The sequence below is a fragment of the Scophthalmus maximus genome, chromosome 22, assembly GCF_022379125.1.
Source record: "Scophthalmus maximus strain ysfricsl-2021 chromosome 22, ASM2237912v1, whole genome shotgun sequence".
Taxonomy (NCBI): domain Eukaryota; kingdom Metazoa; phylum Chordata; class Actinopteri; order Pleuronectiformes; family Scophthalmidae; genus Scophthalmus; species Scophthalmus maximus.
The window spans coordinates 5,195,001-5,212,289 of NC_061536.1; the positions used below are offsets into that span (position 1 = coordinate 5,195,001).

The 17,289-nt window shown below is 44.8% G+C and overlaps 1 protein-coding gene across 8 annotated transcripts in view; it reads right to left on the reverse strand.

Moving 5' to 3' along the window:
* gabbr2 (gamma-aminobutyric acid (GABA) B receptor, 2) overlaps positions 1 to 17,034 on the reverse strand; it is a 166,813-nt gene extending 149,779 nt beyond the window's left edge. For 6 of the 8 annotated variants that reach the window (XR_004786858.2, XR_004786857.2, XR_004786856.2 and 3 more), the window contains exon 1: positions 9,095 to 10,181. Coding sequence is in view for 2 of the 8 variants with exons in the window: in XM_035620971.2 (XP_035476864.1) it covers positions 9,095 to 9,409 (315 nt within the window). In the remaining 6 variants the exon portion in view is untranslated. Of the gene's footprint in view, positions 1 to 9,094; positions 10,182 to 15,535; positions 15,605 to 16,933 lie in introns of those variants that run through there. The other 2 variants (XM_035620972.2, XM_035620973.2) reach the window with 2 other exon arrangements.
* Between the last annotated feature and the right edge of the window lie 255 nt (positions 17,035 to 17,289).

The window sequence follows — 17,289 nt, forward strand, 5'->3', positions numbered from 1 at the left end:
GGAACTGGATGCACACATGCTATAATCAAACACATTGTGTGATGCTAGAATGAAGCAAATGCACAGGCGCACACACCAACCCTCAGTCAAACACATACTGTTTTTGTGGAGCCATGCAAGCACCAGCAAAAAGCATCCTCATACACATGTACCAATGCACAAAAAACCTTCCAGAGAAGCAGACTGTGGTTGGCTCTTCTTTTTCTTGGGGGCCAAGAATTACATGAGCCTTAATGTAATTACAGGACTGACGAGGACAGACTCTCTCTGCTTATTGCTCTGTCGGGCCCCCTTGAGAGCGACAGACAGGGACATGCACCGAGTATTTGTCCAATCTCTAATGACAATGCCCCACCCCTCTCCACGGTAATCCTTTCATTTCTGTCCACTCACAGGAAAGGGACAGAGAGGCACAGAGGTGAATCAGGTGGTGCCTGTGAGCGTGTGTGTGCGTGTGTGTGCGTGTGAGCTGGTGTTGGAGGAGTGAAGGAAGCAGACCGTGATGAGTGGGAGGGGTGTAAAATTTCCAGGATTAAGGCATCATAATGGCTGACAAAGGCGATATTGAGAGGAAAACAGGTCCTCTTTTCAAAAGGTCATCTGGAATAGCAGCACCTTGGACAGAGTCTGCTCTGTTTAAGTGTTAAAGGTCAAACCGCATTAGAAACAGAAGCAATATCAAAACATATGAACATCTCATACAACCCCCGCCCCTCTCTCCAGGGGGGGGCTGACTTATAGAAAGGACTGTTGTTTCTTTCAGCGGAAAACAACCTATAGCAGCGGATAACATTCTCTGTGTTAATTGTCTGTGCAAATGGCTTGGCTGGGGATCAATGGCAGCTTTATAGATGCCGCAGCAGTAGCAGACAGACGGACTTAAGTGTTGCACTCAACATGGCAGCAGCCATCTTGACAGCATTTTCGGCAGCAGTGAATGAAGATTGGAGATTTTCAGCCTCATCCCAGATCTTGTCTATCGCTACTTTAAAACTGTTGTTTTTTTCCCCAAAAGTTTATCTACCTCACCCTCTGTGTCTCCACTCTCCACCTCTCCTATCTCATCCTCCTCAAGTCCCAGTTTTCGTTTTTTTAGCTCCCCCACCTCGTCATCCTTCCTCCCACCCAGTTTCTATCTCCTGGGTGATTTCCCAGTGGGTGTGCCTCCCTCAGCACCACAGTACAGCCGTGTGAATCGGAGAGTAACTGTTTGTTTAATGTTAATGGCAGCCAGATGCCTGGTTCACCGCCTTTTGGAATATTGTGCATCTCGACGGCAGCAGAGAAAACGAAAGAGAAAGGATGATGAGGAGGGGGCATGCCAACAGATGTCTACTCAGAGCATCTGCTGAGAAAACACAATAGGATGGCACAAAAGAAATGAAGATTAAAATTTGACAATGACAAATTCATTTGAAACCTAATTGATTATCACAAACTGAATTCATTAAAGCTTTGACTACACAAGCGTGTTGCCTGTTTGTAATTGACATGAAAGTAATTCAGGGCTACATATGCAGAGTCTTAGGTGCTATGATGATCTTTTCAGGTGAGGTACCATGTTATGTATTTAAATGTGTTGGCATGCTATTGTTATTATGATTATTACTTTCTCTTTTTGTAGAGGAGGTTGCCTGACCCTGATGTATACTGTGCTCTTTCTTTACACCACCTAAATGATGGCGTCGACCGCAGTGCAGTCATGAATGAGTCTAGGCCGACAATGGCTGTTAATTATCCAGTTCAAAAATATAAATTAGGCTCCAGTCTGTTACAATAAGGCAGATTTACCAATCTGAAAAGTTACAGCAAGGACATCTTAACATCATCGTTTTGCTGTTTTGAATTCCAGGGTAATAGTCTTATTTTTAGTGTGGAGCGATTGGGTTCATCTTAAAGAATCACATTCAGCAGCCACCGATACGTTCACATCATTACCTCCACCCACACATCTGCTGTAACGCTTCCTCTCCTTTGCCAACCTGCAGCAGCGCTCACGGACAAAACACACGCACATTTGAACCACTTTGCGAGCGACCGATGGGACTTCCACGAGGTGCTTTTAAAAACTGAATTTCGACCATTGCCTCTCTCATGTGAGCAGCCCTCAAATTGGCCAGTACACCAGGCCCTGGACTCCAAGACGAGAGATAAGGCGGAACACTCTCTTGCACGGTCCAATTAGCAACATACTTGCAGTACAGTGAGGTTCAGTCAAACACACTGTCATCGACTCCAGGCAAATGCAAGGTGTTCACCAGAAGGCTAATTTGTTTTTTGTCACACTTGAAGTCGCCAGTTGAATTTTATGCTCGGAATACCAATATCATTACAAATAAAGCATTGTGTGGTTAAAATATTAGCAAGGAGACTTTGTTCTATGATCAATGGGGGGGGGGGGGGTAGTTTTTCGTCACTCTAATGGAGGGTTAAGGACAGAGGATATCACACCTTGAAAATGTTGTCAAGGCATATGAGGCCTCTTGTGAAGATAGGCTGTACAAATCAAATTTGATTAATTGATTGACAAAGCCTGAGAGATGCACTGTCTCTCTTATTTTTTTACTGCTTTTAATGCGATCGTTCCGTCATCCATTTACTTTGTCATGAGATTTATTTTACATTTTTGGCTCAGATTAAATGAAGCACATGATGAACGTCATAGTGCTCATGACAAGTATGTAGGGGAATTTTTAAAAATATATGGCACACAAAGAGTCATTTCATGTTTCAAATGATTGATGCACCTTATTTTTTTATCGAGGTTAGAGCGGGGGATAATAATAAATGTTGTGCTATAACACAGTCTGCTAATGTGCCTCCATTTTTAGTGGAACGGAACAACACTTTGCTTCACTGCTCAACTGACAACACTGTCGTGACCTCAGGCGGTGATGCAGGGGCGCCAAGTGAAAACAGCCATGACCATATGCGGGAGTGTATGTGCTATGTGTGGATGTGTGTGTGTGTGTTGGGGGAGGAGACAGGTCTGTGTGTGCAGTGGTATATTTGCATGAACATTTTTAGTGCAGCAAACATACGTCTTTCTTTCATTTATGGGCTACATTACATGTGTGCCTGTGTGTACGAGTATCAGTAATAAAGCAGCTTCGGGGCAAATGAGAGCCTCTTTAATCGGGAAAGTTCACGTTTCTGGTTATCTTGCTCAAGCCCTCCAGGCCACTGGAAGCCTGACTCAGACAAAAGGTCAGCAGTTAATGCTCAAATGTACAGTAGTGGTTTTATAGAACAATGATCCTTGTTTCTCTAATTTGCAGTGAATCAGACAAAAAACATTAGAAGGATATAAACACAATACTCTCTTGAACCTGCAAAATTGTATTGCTCATGTAATAACACAGAATCTTGGGTGCCTCTATCTGATCTAATGCTCATACCTCATTGCATGCAGTAATTGCTTTTTTCCCCCCACAAAGCCATTAAACTATGTAGCCTAAGAGAAACAACGCAAATGGCATTACATTATGATCCAATATGAATTAGGAGACCATTTCCTCTTCCTGCACAGAAGATGATATAATCCTATTTGGGGATCTCCATCTCACAACCCTACACATATCTTTCTCTCTCGCCTCTCTCTGATTCTCCCCTGAGATCCTGTTCGCTCCATGAGAAGGGCCGCTGCACATTGATCCCCACTATCTGTGTCAGGTCAGTGAATACAGCCACACTCAGCACTTTCTGTATGGCTGGAGAGTACCCAGACTGTCGCAGGCTGCTTTCTCTACTATCCCTGAATATCCCCCCCTCCTAGGAACAGTGACAGGTATCATTTGTTTATACCCAGCCCCCCCCAGGGTCACTGCTGCTGTGCTGAGTAGATGTCAGAGATTTAGATAATATGTGACATGAAATATGAGACTGTGACAAAAAATGTCCACAAGGTGCTGCTTCATTTGGCCCATGTCAAAGGATTTTACACAAAAAACTCTGAGGTGAGGTACAGTGTGTGAGTTGTCAGCAAAGGGTCATCGTTGTGAATAAATGTATAAAAAGCTTGCACTGTAGATGAATGATTCAAAAAACAACATCTCCTCAGCCCTCACAAAGCCAACAGCCCAGAACCAGCTCGCCTTGACTTGGGACCTTTGTGCTTAACAACGCCTTCACCGCCATTATTGAAAAGCCTTTTCACAGAAAACCTAACTGCTTCTGACAAAATGACAGAACGCCTTACCTACGCTGGGGCTCCTCCTCCTGTGTATTGTGTACTGTACAGCAGTTTCAGGCTCGCCTAACCCTAACCCAGGGCACAAATGTGACATGTTGCATCTGGTCCTCTGAGGAGAGCAGGGGAAACGGTCTATACTGTACATATCTGTGTGCAGTATCTGCACATGGGTCATTGCTAACAGTCTCAGGAGGCCCATCGTTTTTCACGGTCACATTCTATAAATACCCATCTGCATACTGTATCTTGTAAATTGTACATGGGCAAGATCCACACGTCCAACTCTAGACTCTGTGTCTTTGTGGTTGTATTGATCTCCCTTTAAAATACACATGTTCACTCTTCTGGCTGTTGACGTACAGGAAACGTGATAGCAAAGGAGCAGATTCACTAAGAAACAGGCACTGCTTTCATTAAAATGATCACAAAGCCAGGGAAAGTTTCCAAGAGCTGATATCAAAATTGTCTGTCGCCTCAAATGAGACCATCTACCTCTGATGTGACGATGGGGGATATTAAAGAAAAATAAAGTCAAAACACACAAAAACCGGGGGGGGGGGGGGATGAATGTAACAATAATGGCAATAGAGAAACAGTTTAAAATAACTGATTAACTGATATTTCACAGCTAAATGAATACTTCTCTGACCTTAAAAAAACAACAACCTACAAGAGAGCTACAAACTCCCGCAGACCCCAGATGGATTGTGCTTGCATGCAGGTCCTAAGATTCACAAACCAATAACATTTGAGAGGAGGAAGTAGAGTTGTGGTCCACAAATCCTAAGCAGCAACATAACACACATTACTGTCTCACTTTATCAGTTACACATTACCTGTGGGGTAATGTAACACCCCCACCCATTTAAAAAAACACACTGTTTATTAATTTAAGCACTATGCACACAAAAAAAATATCGCACTTGAGAAAGGGCATCAGCCACAACATCATATCCTTTTTTTCATACTTTTCTGTTATCACATGTTATCGCATATCATTTGCCCATTCCACAACTGACAAAAGGTGTTGAATCACTGCAGACGCATGGTTGGTAGGGCTGTCACTTTGTATTCACAGATTAAACAACGTTTTTTTACCGACATGTGAAATCCACAGCATCTAAGGGCAAAAAGGCTGTGCCTTCTTCTCCAAGGGGGGTCTGGAAACTGCACTGTCACTGTGCGACCCAACGGTTGTTGTTCTGTTTGTAAATGCAAAATGGAGGTGGTGAGCCGGGCTCCAAATCACACGAGGTGTTCTGTATGGAAGCAAATTTTTCCTTTTTCTTTTTTTTTTGAGGGGGGGCGGAGGGATGGAATCATTTTGGAAAAAGGTCAGGCTGTTTGCTGACCTCTCAAAACATAATTGCCTGGAGTTACCGGAATGCCCCAGCTTGGGATCAATAAAGTACCTACCTACCTAACTACCTATCTATCTATCCATCCATCTACCTAATACCACCCCAACGGCAAATCTGATGTCAGCTGTTAGCTTTTCCCCTGAGTGAGGCATTTCTTCAATGGGCTTTGATTTTAAGTTAGTCTGAAAGAATTACGTGTTCGTTCTCATTTGTTCAAACTTAAGTGACAGCCTCAGTGGTCGAAACTTTGAGGAGGCCCAATGAAAGTATTCTGACTTTCATTTTCCTACTCTCTCCTGATTCCCCTCGGTCTCTGACACAGCAGCTTTCACCAGTGTTTCTCGATATCCCACAACGGTCCTCGTGCCTCACAACGGTCCTCCAAGCTTTAACAGAATAACTGTACTTTGCGTCATGTACAGAGGAGTAAAATGCCTTTATGGGATGAGGAGAATGTTAGAATCGCATTTGTTTATGATATCCAAATCCAAATATTTTTCTTATTCAACAGTTTTGGAAATAGTGTAGCCCATGTGTTGTTTGATAAGGTAAAGCTCAACACAAGATGGCAATGATTTTCAAAAAACTTAGTCTACCACGGTCCACTATTCTTTGTGGCCCCTCTTAGGGGCCTGTCACACATCCTATAAACCTGTGAACTAGCATAGCTTAGGAGAACGCGCTCACTGGCCAAAGTCTCCCTTCCATCCTCTTCCAGTGTTGCCGTCCTCTCCAAAGCTTTGATCCCCTAAGCCTGCACAGTTACAGTATCAGTCCTCAGTTACACTAAAACCCACACTCACACATCCAGAGCTGCAAGTGGAGGACCAACTCCGGCTCCGGCACTAAGCCTCCCAGTTGATATAATCCATCTTGCTTCTTTTCTACCTGCAGTGCTCTGGTTGAAACATCTTCCTCCGCCTGATCAGACCAGTTTCACACCTTCTCACATTTGAGCATCTCCTCCAGACAGTCCACGTCAGGACATCTGCTGTACTTGTAGGAGCTGCTGCTTCTTCATTCCTCCAACCTCCTCAATCTAGCAGCCACACAGCCTCCGCTCTCAGGCCTTTTACTATGGGACAGCCCCCCAGTGCCTCACTATCCCCATCATCAGCACCACCACCCAGCTCCACACCACCAGGGAATGGACTGGGCCTGCTCAGTCTACCCATGGCTCCACCGACAGGGGATAAAGGGATAAAGAGCCTCTGCTCAGGGACTGATTACTTACATCTGCCAGGCTAAATCCCAGAGCCCGCACATACACACACACACACACGGGTACAAACACCACACAGACACACACTTGGCCTGCTGCTAGCTGCAACGAACGCGCTGATGCATATATTGTTTCCTGACATAAGCATGTGGTATGTGTGGAAAGCTGTGTCAAGTGTGGATGTGTGGATGTGTGTGTGTTCAGGACTTTTATTCATGTGCAAGCAAGAGATTATGTGGCAATAAATGTATAATGAACGCATGTATGCTAAAGTGTTAACAGCCATCACTAACTCCATATTATTGCTCCCATAAACATGTCAGAGGCTCTAAAACCAATATAGTCAACACTACAACAATAACCCTGCCCCGGGCAAAGGTCTTCTCTATCTCTATATGCCCAGGAGTGTTGAGACACTGATCACTCCAGCCCACTTCATCCAATATAAACAAACAATAATAGCTTCTCATATACTTAACATGTTATTGAAATCATGTTTCTCTCTCTGAAGTCTCTGATGATTTCTTTATTATTCTCTGTAAATACACATTCTAATACCATTCTGTTGCAGTAATACAGCAATTGCCGCATGCACTTCACGGCGCTCTCTGCGGTCAATTGTTGACTTAAACCATGTCAGCCTGAGCCAGATGGTTTCCAGTAGCTTGTAAATATACTCTTAAGTTGTTGGCAACGTTATTAAAGCCAGAGCCAACAGGGCGCGTCAGGCCAACACCCCTCCTTCAAGAAATTTATCTCGAAACGACAAATACATGTCTAGAAGGTCTGCTAAAAGGAATAGTGCAGAGTATATATTTCTATATGTATCAGTGCAGTGAGCAAACATTTGTTATTGAAGGAAAACCACTGAAAGTTTTAGTGCAGATATGGAATAATTACATTTTTCCACATTTGAAAAAAAGAACTTGAATTTTGACATGGATTTTAAGCTTTCCTTTAAACAAAACAAATGTCAAATACCATGGGGTTGGCAGTACCATGGTGTAACTGAGTTAAGCCTTTGACCACAAAGTCATCGAATAACACTGTTCTCACAAGTTCCCATTGATTCCCAGTATTAGAAAGCTGGCATCACTATCATACATTCCCAGTGAGCGCACGTCAGGCTGGCCCACTGACCTCTTGCTTCCGGCTCATCTTTCTCTCCCAGGGAGTAAAAGGGGAAAATCATAACTCTCATAAGAGCATATTAATCTCATGGTCTGAGCGCATTGCTGCATGTGAGGGCTTACCTCTGTCAACAGACATTTGGCTGCTCTGTCACACGGACACACGGAGAGTATGCACATACCGTTCTGAATTAAAAACCCAAAACATTACTACAGTCTAAAGGGCACAAGCGGCAGGAGTTGATTAAATAAGACAAACCTGAATCAACTTAACGTTGTAAAATAGATTAATCATTTATAAACCTTTATCAGAGCGTTATATGTTATATGAATCAGCTCAAATGTGTCCTTAAAGCACGTGAATCAGTGAAGGCCACTTTAAGTATTGTTGGATGAGTCCAATAATTCAAGTGTAAAACACATTATGGTGAACACGCCTACATTGTCAAAGACTGTAGGGGTTTAACCATAACTAAACGTGAAGAGGACTTTAGCTGAAGAGGTGCAGCCTCTACTACTTTTGTCGCTGGCGAATACACAGATCTTAGTTAGGAGCTCGAACGCTTTGAGAATCGGCTCCTTCCGAAAGGCTTCTATACGCATCCAGTTACCGCCCCCTTCAGGCACCTTGAGAACCGGCCCCTGGACCGGCGAAAGGTGCACTGGACTCGTGACTGAAAAAACCTTTACAGCACCACGCCATACACACACCTTTAGAATAAGACAGAGACCGAATGCGGAGTTTGCGGTGAAAATGACATTGGTATTATCACGCATGTTGGTAACCTCGCGTCATCGTGAGATTGCGGTAGAACCATTAAGACGTCCTCCGGGGTGCCCGGGTGATGCAGAGCCCTCTGGAACACACACTCACAGCGATCAGCGACAGACCAGGAGGGGAAACGGGCGCTGACACCGTGGGGGGGGGGGGGGGGGGGGGGGGGGGGGCAGTTGACTTTTGCGCAGTGACAACGAGGCTGCACAGATTCCAAACACAACTGAACCCCTCGGACGCGCACACGCACGGTGGCGGTGCGCTGCGGGGGCAATGGCGCGCGTGCACACACGTGCACAGACACACACACACACACACAGGCGCGCGCGCGCACCCATGGCCATGCGACTTGTGTTCAACACACCAGGGCCGGCGAGCACCCGCCTACTGCAACGATCAGGTCCGCCCGTTTACCTCGGTGTCGTAGATCTTGGTGATGAGAGAGAACGAGTACTTCCTGGACTCCCGTATGTGCTGGATGGCCAGCTGGACCGCCGGCTCGATCCCCTGGCTGATGCCGCTCATCAGGGCCGACTCGTTCATGGGCATCAGGACCATGATGGGCAAGTTCTCCCCGTCCCTGGCGAACCAGCTGTTGTCCTGTCCGTGTTTGGTGCGGTCGTTGCACACCTTGGCCAGGGCCGGGTGAAACAGCAGGGCGGAGAGGAGCAGGCATCCCGTCGGGAGGAGCATCTCCCAGCCGCTGCGGTCCCTCCGGGCTGGAGCCATGCTACCGTGCAAGGGTGACCGAGCGCGATCCCACCGTGCGCTCACTGTTCGGGCATCGCAAAGTCGGGCTCGTCTGGGATGCTCAGACACCCGTCCGGCAGGGAAATTGTGTTTCAAAATCAGAGCAGACACGAAAAAAAAAATCGCAAAAGCCCCTGCAGTGGGCGAACTCACTCGCCCTGTGGCTGTCTGCAAACAGTGAAAAAAATCCGATTTCTATATTTCTACTCTGCAACAGTGCCTGTGTAAGAATATTCCGAGGACGCAGAGATTGGCGTTGCAGGGGGAGAGCTATTGGCGTCCGGTGTCCGTCATCCAAACGATCTCCTGTCACACAGCCCTCTGGTTCAAACCCCCTGTTCACCTTTAATTTGCACCACTTGTCTTAGACGCACGAGAGTGCGCTGACGAATGCACCGAAAAACATGGAGATCCCCTCCCGCCCGAGTGTCGACAGGGCTCTACCACTCGTTGACAGTTGTCGCGGATACAAAATCACCTCCGAAGTAAATTCCCAGCCAAGAGATGTCAACTGCGGGCATCCCTGCCAAACGCAGCGCCGAGTCTGACAAATTACGAACCGGGGGACGACAGACCGACGACACGCGGAGCTGCGTCGGGAGCCTGGCCGCAGAGGTCCTGCGGGGAGATGTCGAGAGTGATCCTTGACAGCCTATGGGACCGGGATGCTCATCTCCGATGGTGCGTCGGAGAAGCGCAGAAGCCGTTGCTACTACTGCTCCTGCTGCTGCTGCTGGTGGTGGTGGTGGTGGTGGTGCTCAACGCGCGCGCAAGAGGGAGCGCTGAATGTGGAGGAGGAGGAGAGGAAGGGGGGGGGGGGGGGGGCAGGATACAACAGCCTGGTGGTAAAGCTGCATATAGGCTTTGTGCAGGGCAGACTCATCAGGGGCTTGACAGCCGAGGGTGATTATGTTGATTTTATGTTGGAGGCATAGGACATTGTAGACATGCATGGAGCAGGCTTGTTAATATATATATATATATATATATATATATATATATATGGCTCTGCTATGTTTCACATCACATAACAATCACATCAAAACGAAAATCACCTCATCTAGCTATATTTTTGTGACTCGTTTTAAGTGGGAATCCTCAGGGATGGTGAGATTGTTCCCGCAGGCAACTGGGCTGTAGCCCTATAATCATCGAGGGTCATGAGACATAGGCTGTGTGCGTCTCAACCCGGGGATGAAGAGAGAGTTCCCACCGTAGGACCAATGGTAAATGTAGAATCGATATTAGACACCCGCCTACAAGGATGTGTGCTTTGATTTAGTAAATGGTCTCAAAAACAGTGTTATGTTGCAGGCCGACCAAATGGGCCAAAAGACTGACGTTGAGTTCAAACATCATCAGTCATTCGTGGGTCCAAGGAAAAGTTAATTTCGCCGTGGTGCTAGTTGACATGTACAGATGACTATAATCATGAAATACTATTCAGCGAAAGTTCAGCACCATGGACACCAAAGTGTTCGGGCTGGAAAGCGCCAGCGCTGTCCATGGTGCTGAACTCTGCAACAGAATAGGACTACATTCAGTACAGTACTCGGCATAAACAAACACCCACCGAACCCACCCACTCCACATGGAAAGGTGAGAAAATTGAAATTCATTAAACATGTAGAGTACTTCACTGTAATGGGAAAACTAGTGAGCTATCGGAAGAAGATTCAAGAGACCCGGATCCCTTAAGCACAAGCAGTTTATTGACACTTAGAGGGTGTATTCACTTTTGTATCAGGGCCTTGTACCATTTAGAAAATATTTTGGTGTTTGGTATTGACATGTTTCACTGGTACCAACATTTCTGAAATATTGCATCATAGAGAACCCCATATAAGTCTTATTTCTAAACAGAGACAGCTGAATTTGTTTGGTTTCAGAGGGGCAGAGGTTATTCATTTATGCTACATACTGTATTAGTCTTTTACCTGTACCCCAGGGCAGGATATGTGCATCTTTATTCATGTTTCTGTGTACAAGGATTAGTGTCTCCTGTGGCACAATGGTCCAAACGGGCAATTATTGCAATAGTTTGCAACACAATTCACGGTATTGTTAAAGAGGCGTGGGAAGAGAACAGAAAATACTGCCAGGGGGTAACTGTTCTCCACGTGGGGAAAAAATAGAAAAGCCTTTCAAGCCATCACTTGCAACGGCATTTCAAAACAGAGGCACATACAGTTTGACCAATTATATCACGTGCACAATTATACTCAGCATCAAGGGGGTTTGTTTAAATTGCCTTGATAACAAGGGTTTCAACGGTTCTCCAAATCCAGTTGGTTTTTTTGGGGGTTCATACCCCATTGTTTGGGTTTTTTTGGAGGGGGATCCAGGAAGTACTTGTTCTCTCTCATCACCAAATGTTTCCACACTGCTGACCTGAATGTGCCCAGGAGGAGTGCAGTTCCGTGGTTACTGTCCATCTTGAGCCGATTGAGCTGATTGCTCTGTCAGGGGTATTGTTCTACCAAGCCAGTTCAACATACCCAGGATATGTTTTCGTCGTCTGGCTTGACTCAACCTAAAATTGGTTGTCCACTCAGGAGAGCCGGAAGATGATACGTAACATTTTTCAAAATGTAAAGATTGCCTTAACTTTTAATCGCATATAAATTTTGTTATTGTTGTTATGTGTTACATTAGTAGAGCAACATAGTAGTGGGTCATGATTGGGTTACCGCTGTTCTATCGGCTTGTATTGCAATAAGAGATTTTGGATGTTTGTCCTGCAGTTTTGTCAGAGGTGTTGTTTCCTATACAGGTTGAGAATGAAAATGGCACATGGCTCAAAGATTGCCTAGTTATAATCTCCGTGGTGTGAACTTTACCACAACATGGAGGAGAAGTCGATGTCCAAAGCACAAAGACATACACAGGATAATGTCTGCATACTGTATGCACAACTATGAAATATCCCATCTCCAAGTATTTCCTTTCCCCCCCCCAATTCCCCCCTCACATTGCTCTCAGGAAATGGGTATTATGAAGTAACTTTTGCATAAGCAAATGCTCCTTATCTCAATACGATTTCCACCCCTCCTTACAGCACCAATTTCTTGGGTCCTCATTAAGGGTTTTAGCATACAAAGCTGTCGTGGTTGATATGGCAGAGCTGACCCTCCTGGCTTCTTAACACACAGGTCATTTATCACAAGGCCTAGTAAGTACATGCACACAACACACAAAGCAACTAGCCAGCTCCAGAGGATTGCTGAAATATCTAGGTCTCTCTCTTCTTCGTGTGGTGGTAATTTGCTGAATCTCTCTGGATCCACTCTCTCTCTGACAAGCACATCCTTTATATGAAAGATTTCCCCAAATCAGACATCTCAACTCCTTGAGGAACACAATATGGTTATGGTGTTGTTATTTCTGGTTGATTGGTTTTGACCTGTGTATATCTGCTGCCTAATTTATTTATTGCATGAATAAGTGGTCAAGGAAGACGGGGACAGACAGTTTGCTGCAATCAAAGTGCACGGACACAATGCATGCAAACGCTTGCAGTCAACACAATGCTGAAATAAAAAATAAAAAAATTTAAAAGGAGATCAAGCGAATCCACAGAAGGGAGCTGCGTTCTATGCACTTTGTGTTCGTCCATACAATAAACTCATCACACACATCTGCTTTCGATCTCTTCTTCTTTTCTATTCAGAGTGGTCCAGATGAAGAAGTAGGTCAAGTTGTCGTCCCATCTGTTTTTTTCACAACAGAAAACATCCCTCCCTGCTCAAAACAGTCCTCCAACGCCCAGACAGCAGCCACCGAGGAATATGAGGTGGTAGAGTACAAACAGTGTTGAGTAAACACTACATCCAAAAAGGAAATTAAACGCTTAAATTGCAAGTGAATAAACTTTAATATTAAGGGCCAATAAAGGGCCTTGAAAGTTTGTTTCTTAATTAGGACATGGTTTACATCAAAACAGGACAAACAGACATCCCCAGGTACAATCAACCAACATTGACACATTAGGGTTTTTGTTCTAATACACGCATGCTACTTGTCCTCCTAATGATTGTTGCAGACACCCAAATGAAAATGTCCATTTCATTCTAGATTATGAATCATTCAATAAGCTTTCAATCACGGCTCTGCAATCTGCCCGTCCTCGCCAAACGAGATGTCAAGCCAATATATCACCGCTAATTGGAACATACTTGTGTGGTATGAAGGGCACACAGTGAAATATTTATGCAGATGTTGGCAGTTGAGCAATCAGCGATGAAATGTTGTATCATGACCGCAGATTCATTGACCATGTAGCAACCTAGATAACAGCTTGCAGGTGGTGTGAAATGGGCTTGTTTGACTAATATATCCTTGTTCTTTTCTCTCGTGGTACTGATACTTCTGGAAAACAATAAGAAACTAAATTAAGAATTACCACGTTTCAAGCAACTGCATTGTAACTGCCAAACATCATACGTTGTCTTAAAAGAACGAAAAATGCATCCAATCCAGAGAGAGAGAAAGAGAAAGACAAGAGATGGCCCATGTGTCCCTATTTAATAGAGATTAATGGGGTTGCCTGAGGACATCCCTCACCAAACCTCTGACAATACACTACAACATGCTCTATGAATTTTAAATGGCAGGTATTCAGAACTGGATGAATGAAAAATGATATTTACGATCCTCTCATTTTTCTTAGCTCCGATGGTTGTGCTCACGTCTGGAATATCCGTGTAGAGATTTTGCGGGTTGTTTATGTGGAATGAGCACATAACTGAGCAGCCTGATGGATACTTGGTCAACTTCATGACACTTTTATGCTAACTCATTCTGCAATTGTTTTATTTATTTATTTTCGTATACTTTACAAAACTACCACGAGTGGAGGAAAGGAGTAAAGGTTAGTACATTAATGCAATCTTCCGGCAACTATTTCATTATTTAGCCACTATTGGATATTATATTGAGTTATGTTTATATCTGAAGAAGCTGAGACTGATGTGGGATCACATTACACATCATTGAACATGAACTGCTTTACTGTGATCTTCTCACCAAACAGACACATGAACTAGAAGTTAAAGCTAGAATAGACTTTCATTTATCCCAGATCAACACCTCACTTCAGAGTCATCTCACACATGACTGATCTCAAAACTCCAAGCCAAGGACAACATTATCTCGAAATGGTGCAGACAAGTAATTCCACTATAAAGCAGAAGAAAAAAAACCATTTTATTATGAATCTCTGAGATGCTTCTCTGCCTTGTTCTCGACACGCTTGCCCTGCCAGTTACAGTGGCAGCTATTTGAATAATTGGTTTCAAAATCATGAGGCACAGTCCTGTGAATTCCATACATACCAACAAGTTAAGGAGCAATTCTTCAACAGGGCGTGTTGCCGGCATGGCGGTGGCGAATGCATGTTTTATGAGCTTGGAAAACATAAAAATACTGCAGACTGTCAACTAGCATTTTCCCCTTGGGATAAAGAAGAGGGATGATTTACATTGGCCTTTGTTGGGGTGCTTGGAACCGAATGAGATTTCTTTGTGCAACTCATTTAGTGAAATATGCTGTGTGGCAGTCTCTGGAGAAAGCTGCTGAGAAGTTTGCTGGTCATCAATATGGCAGAAATATACGAAATCCCATAGATATATACAATTATATGAGAGGAAAAACATGTAATTTCCCACACAATAAACATATTAAAGCGATCTGCACACAAGTGGACATCATATGGCCCCGTGCTTAAAACACTAATATCAAACACCCGTTGTAGATGGACCTATTTATATACAGTCAATAAGGATGACTGACTCTGCCTTGAAAAGTGGCAGATATATACTGTCAATTCAGACTAATGCATCAATTTCTGAAATGCAAATAGTGCATGACACAATACGACGAGAATTATACATTATGGCTATGAGTATGCATTATGTATGTTCCTCTATTTGTGGCAGAAGTCATTTGTGTCAACTTAAAAGCTGGCACAGCTGGAATGGTTCACAGTAACATGCATTTCTGTGCCGTAAAGACTATAAGCAGACGTGTTATTTTTACAACTACACAGCAGATGAGGCTCATGGCATACAGTACATTCAGTAATATAGTCACTCGAAATAAATTCACCTTGAAATGATGACGAAGACAGCTGCAAAGTTCCCCACACCTCCGTCAGCTCACCATCCACCCGGCTGTCTACAAATACAAGGCTGAATTAATTTAGGCCGTACCAAACATTGCAAAACATAAGTGGGCAAACTGCAGACCACAGCAATCTCCCAGGCTCACGGGTGATGGGTTAATGGCCCTGCACAACCTCACAAGTGTTTTCACTTATTCTGGCTGATCAGTCTTGGCTCGGGTTGAAGGTGTACACAGCAATGCAAGAATTAGGTGATGTCACCAGACCCCATGAAATGAGAGGCCTTCATAACAGCGGGGGGGGGGGGTCGATCAGGCCCAGTCTATACAAGCGCACCCAGTCCTCAGAGGTCTACTCAGCCTAAGTCATTCAAATATCTAGTGAGGGTTTAGCGTGGATGTGCAGGCCAGGAGCCTGTAAGGGGACGGTGCAGGTCGAAATGTTCCCATCTACTATTCCTTGACCTCAGTGGAAAACGTCATGAGGTCAAGGAAAGGTGCAAAGGAGGACGGACAGGACTTGCGAAGAGCCAACAGCGCTGCTCAGAGAATCCGACTCCACTCTCACTGTACTGCGTCATCACGCGACGGCGGGTGTTATTGCCGTGGTGAAACTACCCACTTCCGAACGCGGCGGCTCCATCGCCGTGCGACATCAGATGTAAATTATCCATGGCGTAACAGTGACTTACATGATGACGTGCGTCCCGAAACAGCTCTCATCGTGGCTGCTGACCAAATAGTCCCGGGTCACGTCAAGATTGAGGAAACTTCCCTGAGCGTGGGTAGCTCTTTCATTGGCTGACGTGCTCGACAGCAGGGCCTCCGCCTTGTGGCACGCAGCCCTAATCAACGCTGTGAAATGCACCTGAGCGCTTCCTGCCATGACGCGTCAAAATGGCCGCTGCGTAATCAACGTGGAGTTCGGTGGAGGTCACAGTTTGCTTTAATGTAAATAAGATAGAGCAACGCGGGGCCAGCTGCTTCAGTGGATTTACACTTTCACACACTGCAGGCGACTCTCATCTTCAAACACATTCGGATGTCAAACGAGGAAGCGACCAACATCATCCAACAACAACAACAACAACAACAACAACCACAACACTGGTGTTCGCGCTAGTTTGGCTAATAATCTGCCAGAAATTCTGCACTTATTTATTTTATTCTCATTCGTTTTTTGAACGGATCATCAACCAGTTGCGGGGGTAATGAGCCGCTAGCCAATACGTTTTACAGCTGCGGCTGCTTTGTCGAACCAATTAGCTGGCTAATGTTACCGTGTACGACCGAGTGTCGTTGATAGTCTATTGAGTTCTTCCGTGACTCCTCGTCACCCGTCGTCATAACTCAGACTGAAGCTGTCAAATTCACATCACTTACCGCATTTCAGAAGACACTTCCCGACCCTCACACACTCGTGCGGACCCCGTTCGACTGAAACAAAACTTGGCTGCGCGCACCGGTGGAGAACTGTGTTCGTGTTGCGACAGTTTGCGACCACGTACGGTGCCTTACGACCTAACGGGTTTTTTGTTTGTTTTTTAATTATTGGTATTTTATTTCAAAGAGTAACTGAGTCAAATATGAAATCACGAGAGTCGAAAATCTCTGACAAGGAAAAATACATACAGAGACACAAGAGTACAAGATAATGTAAAGACATTAAACATAACGCATACGTTCATTTTTTTGTTAAGATGAATTGCTCCATTTCCTTCATGAACACATTCATTAGC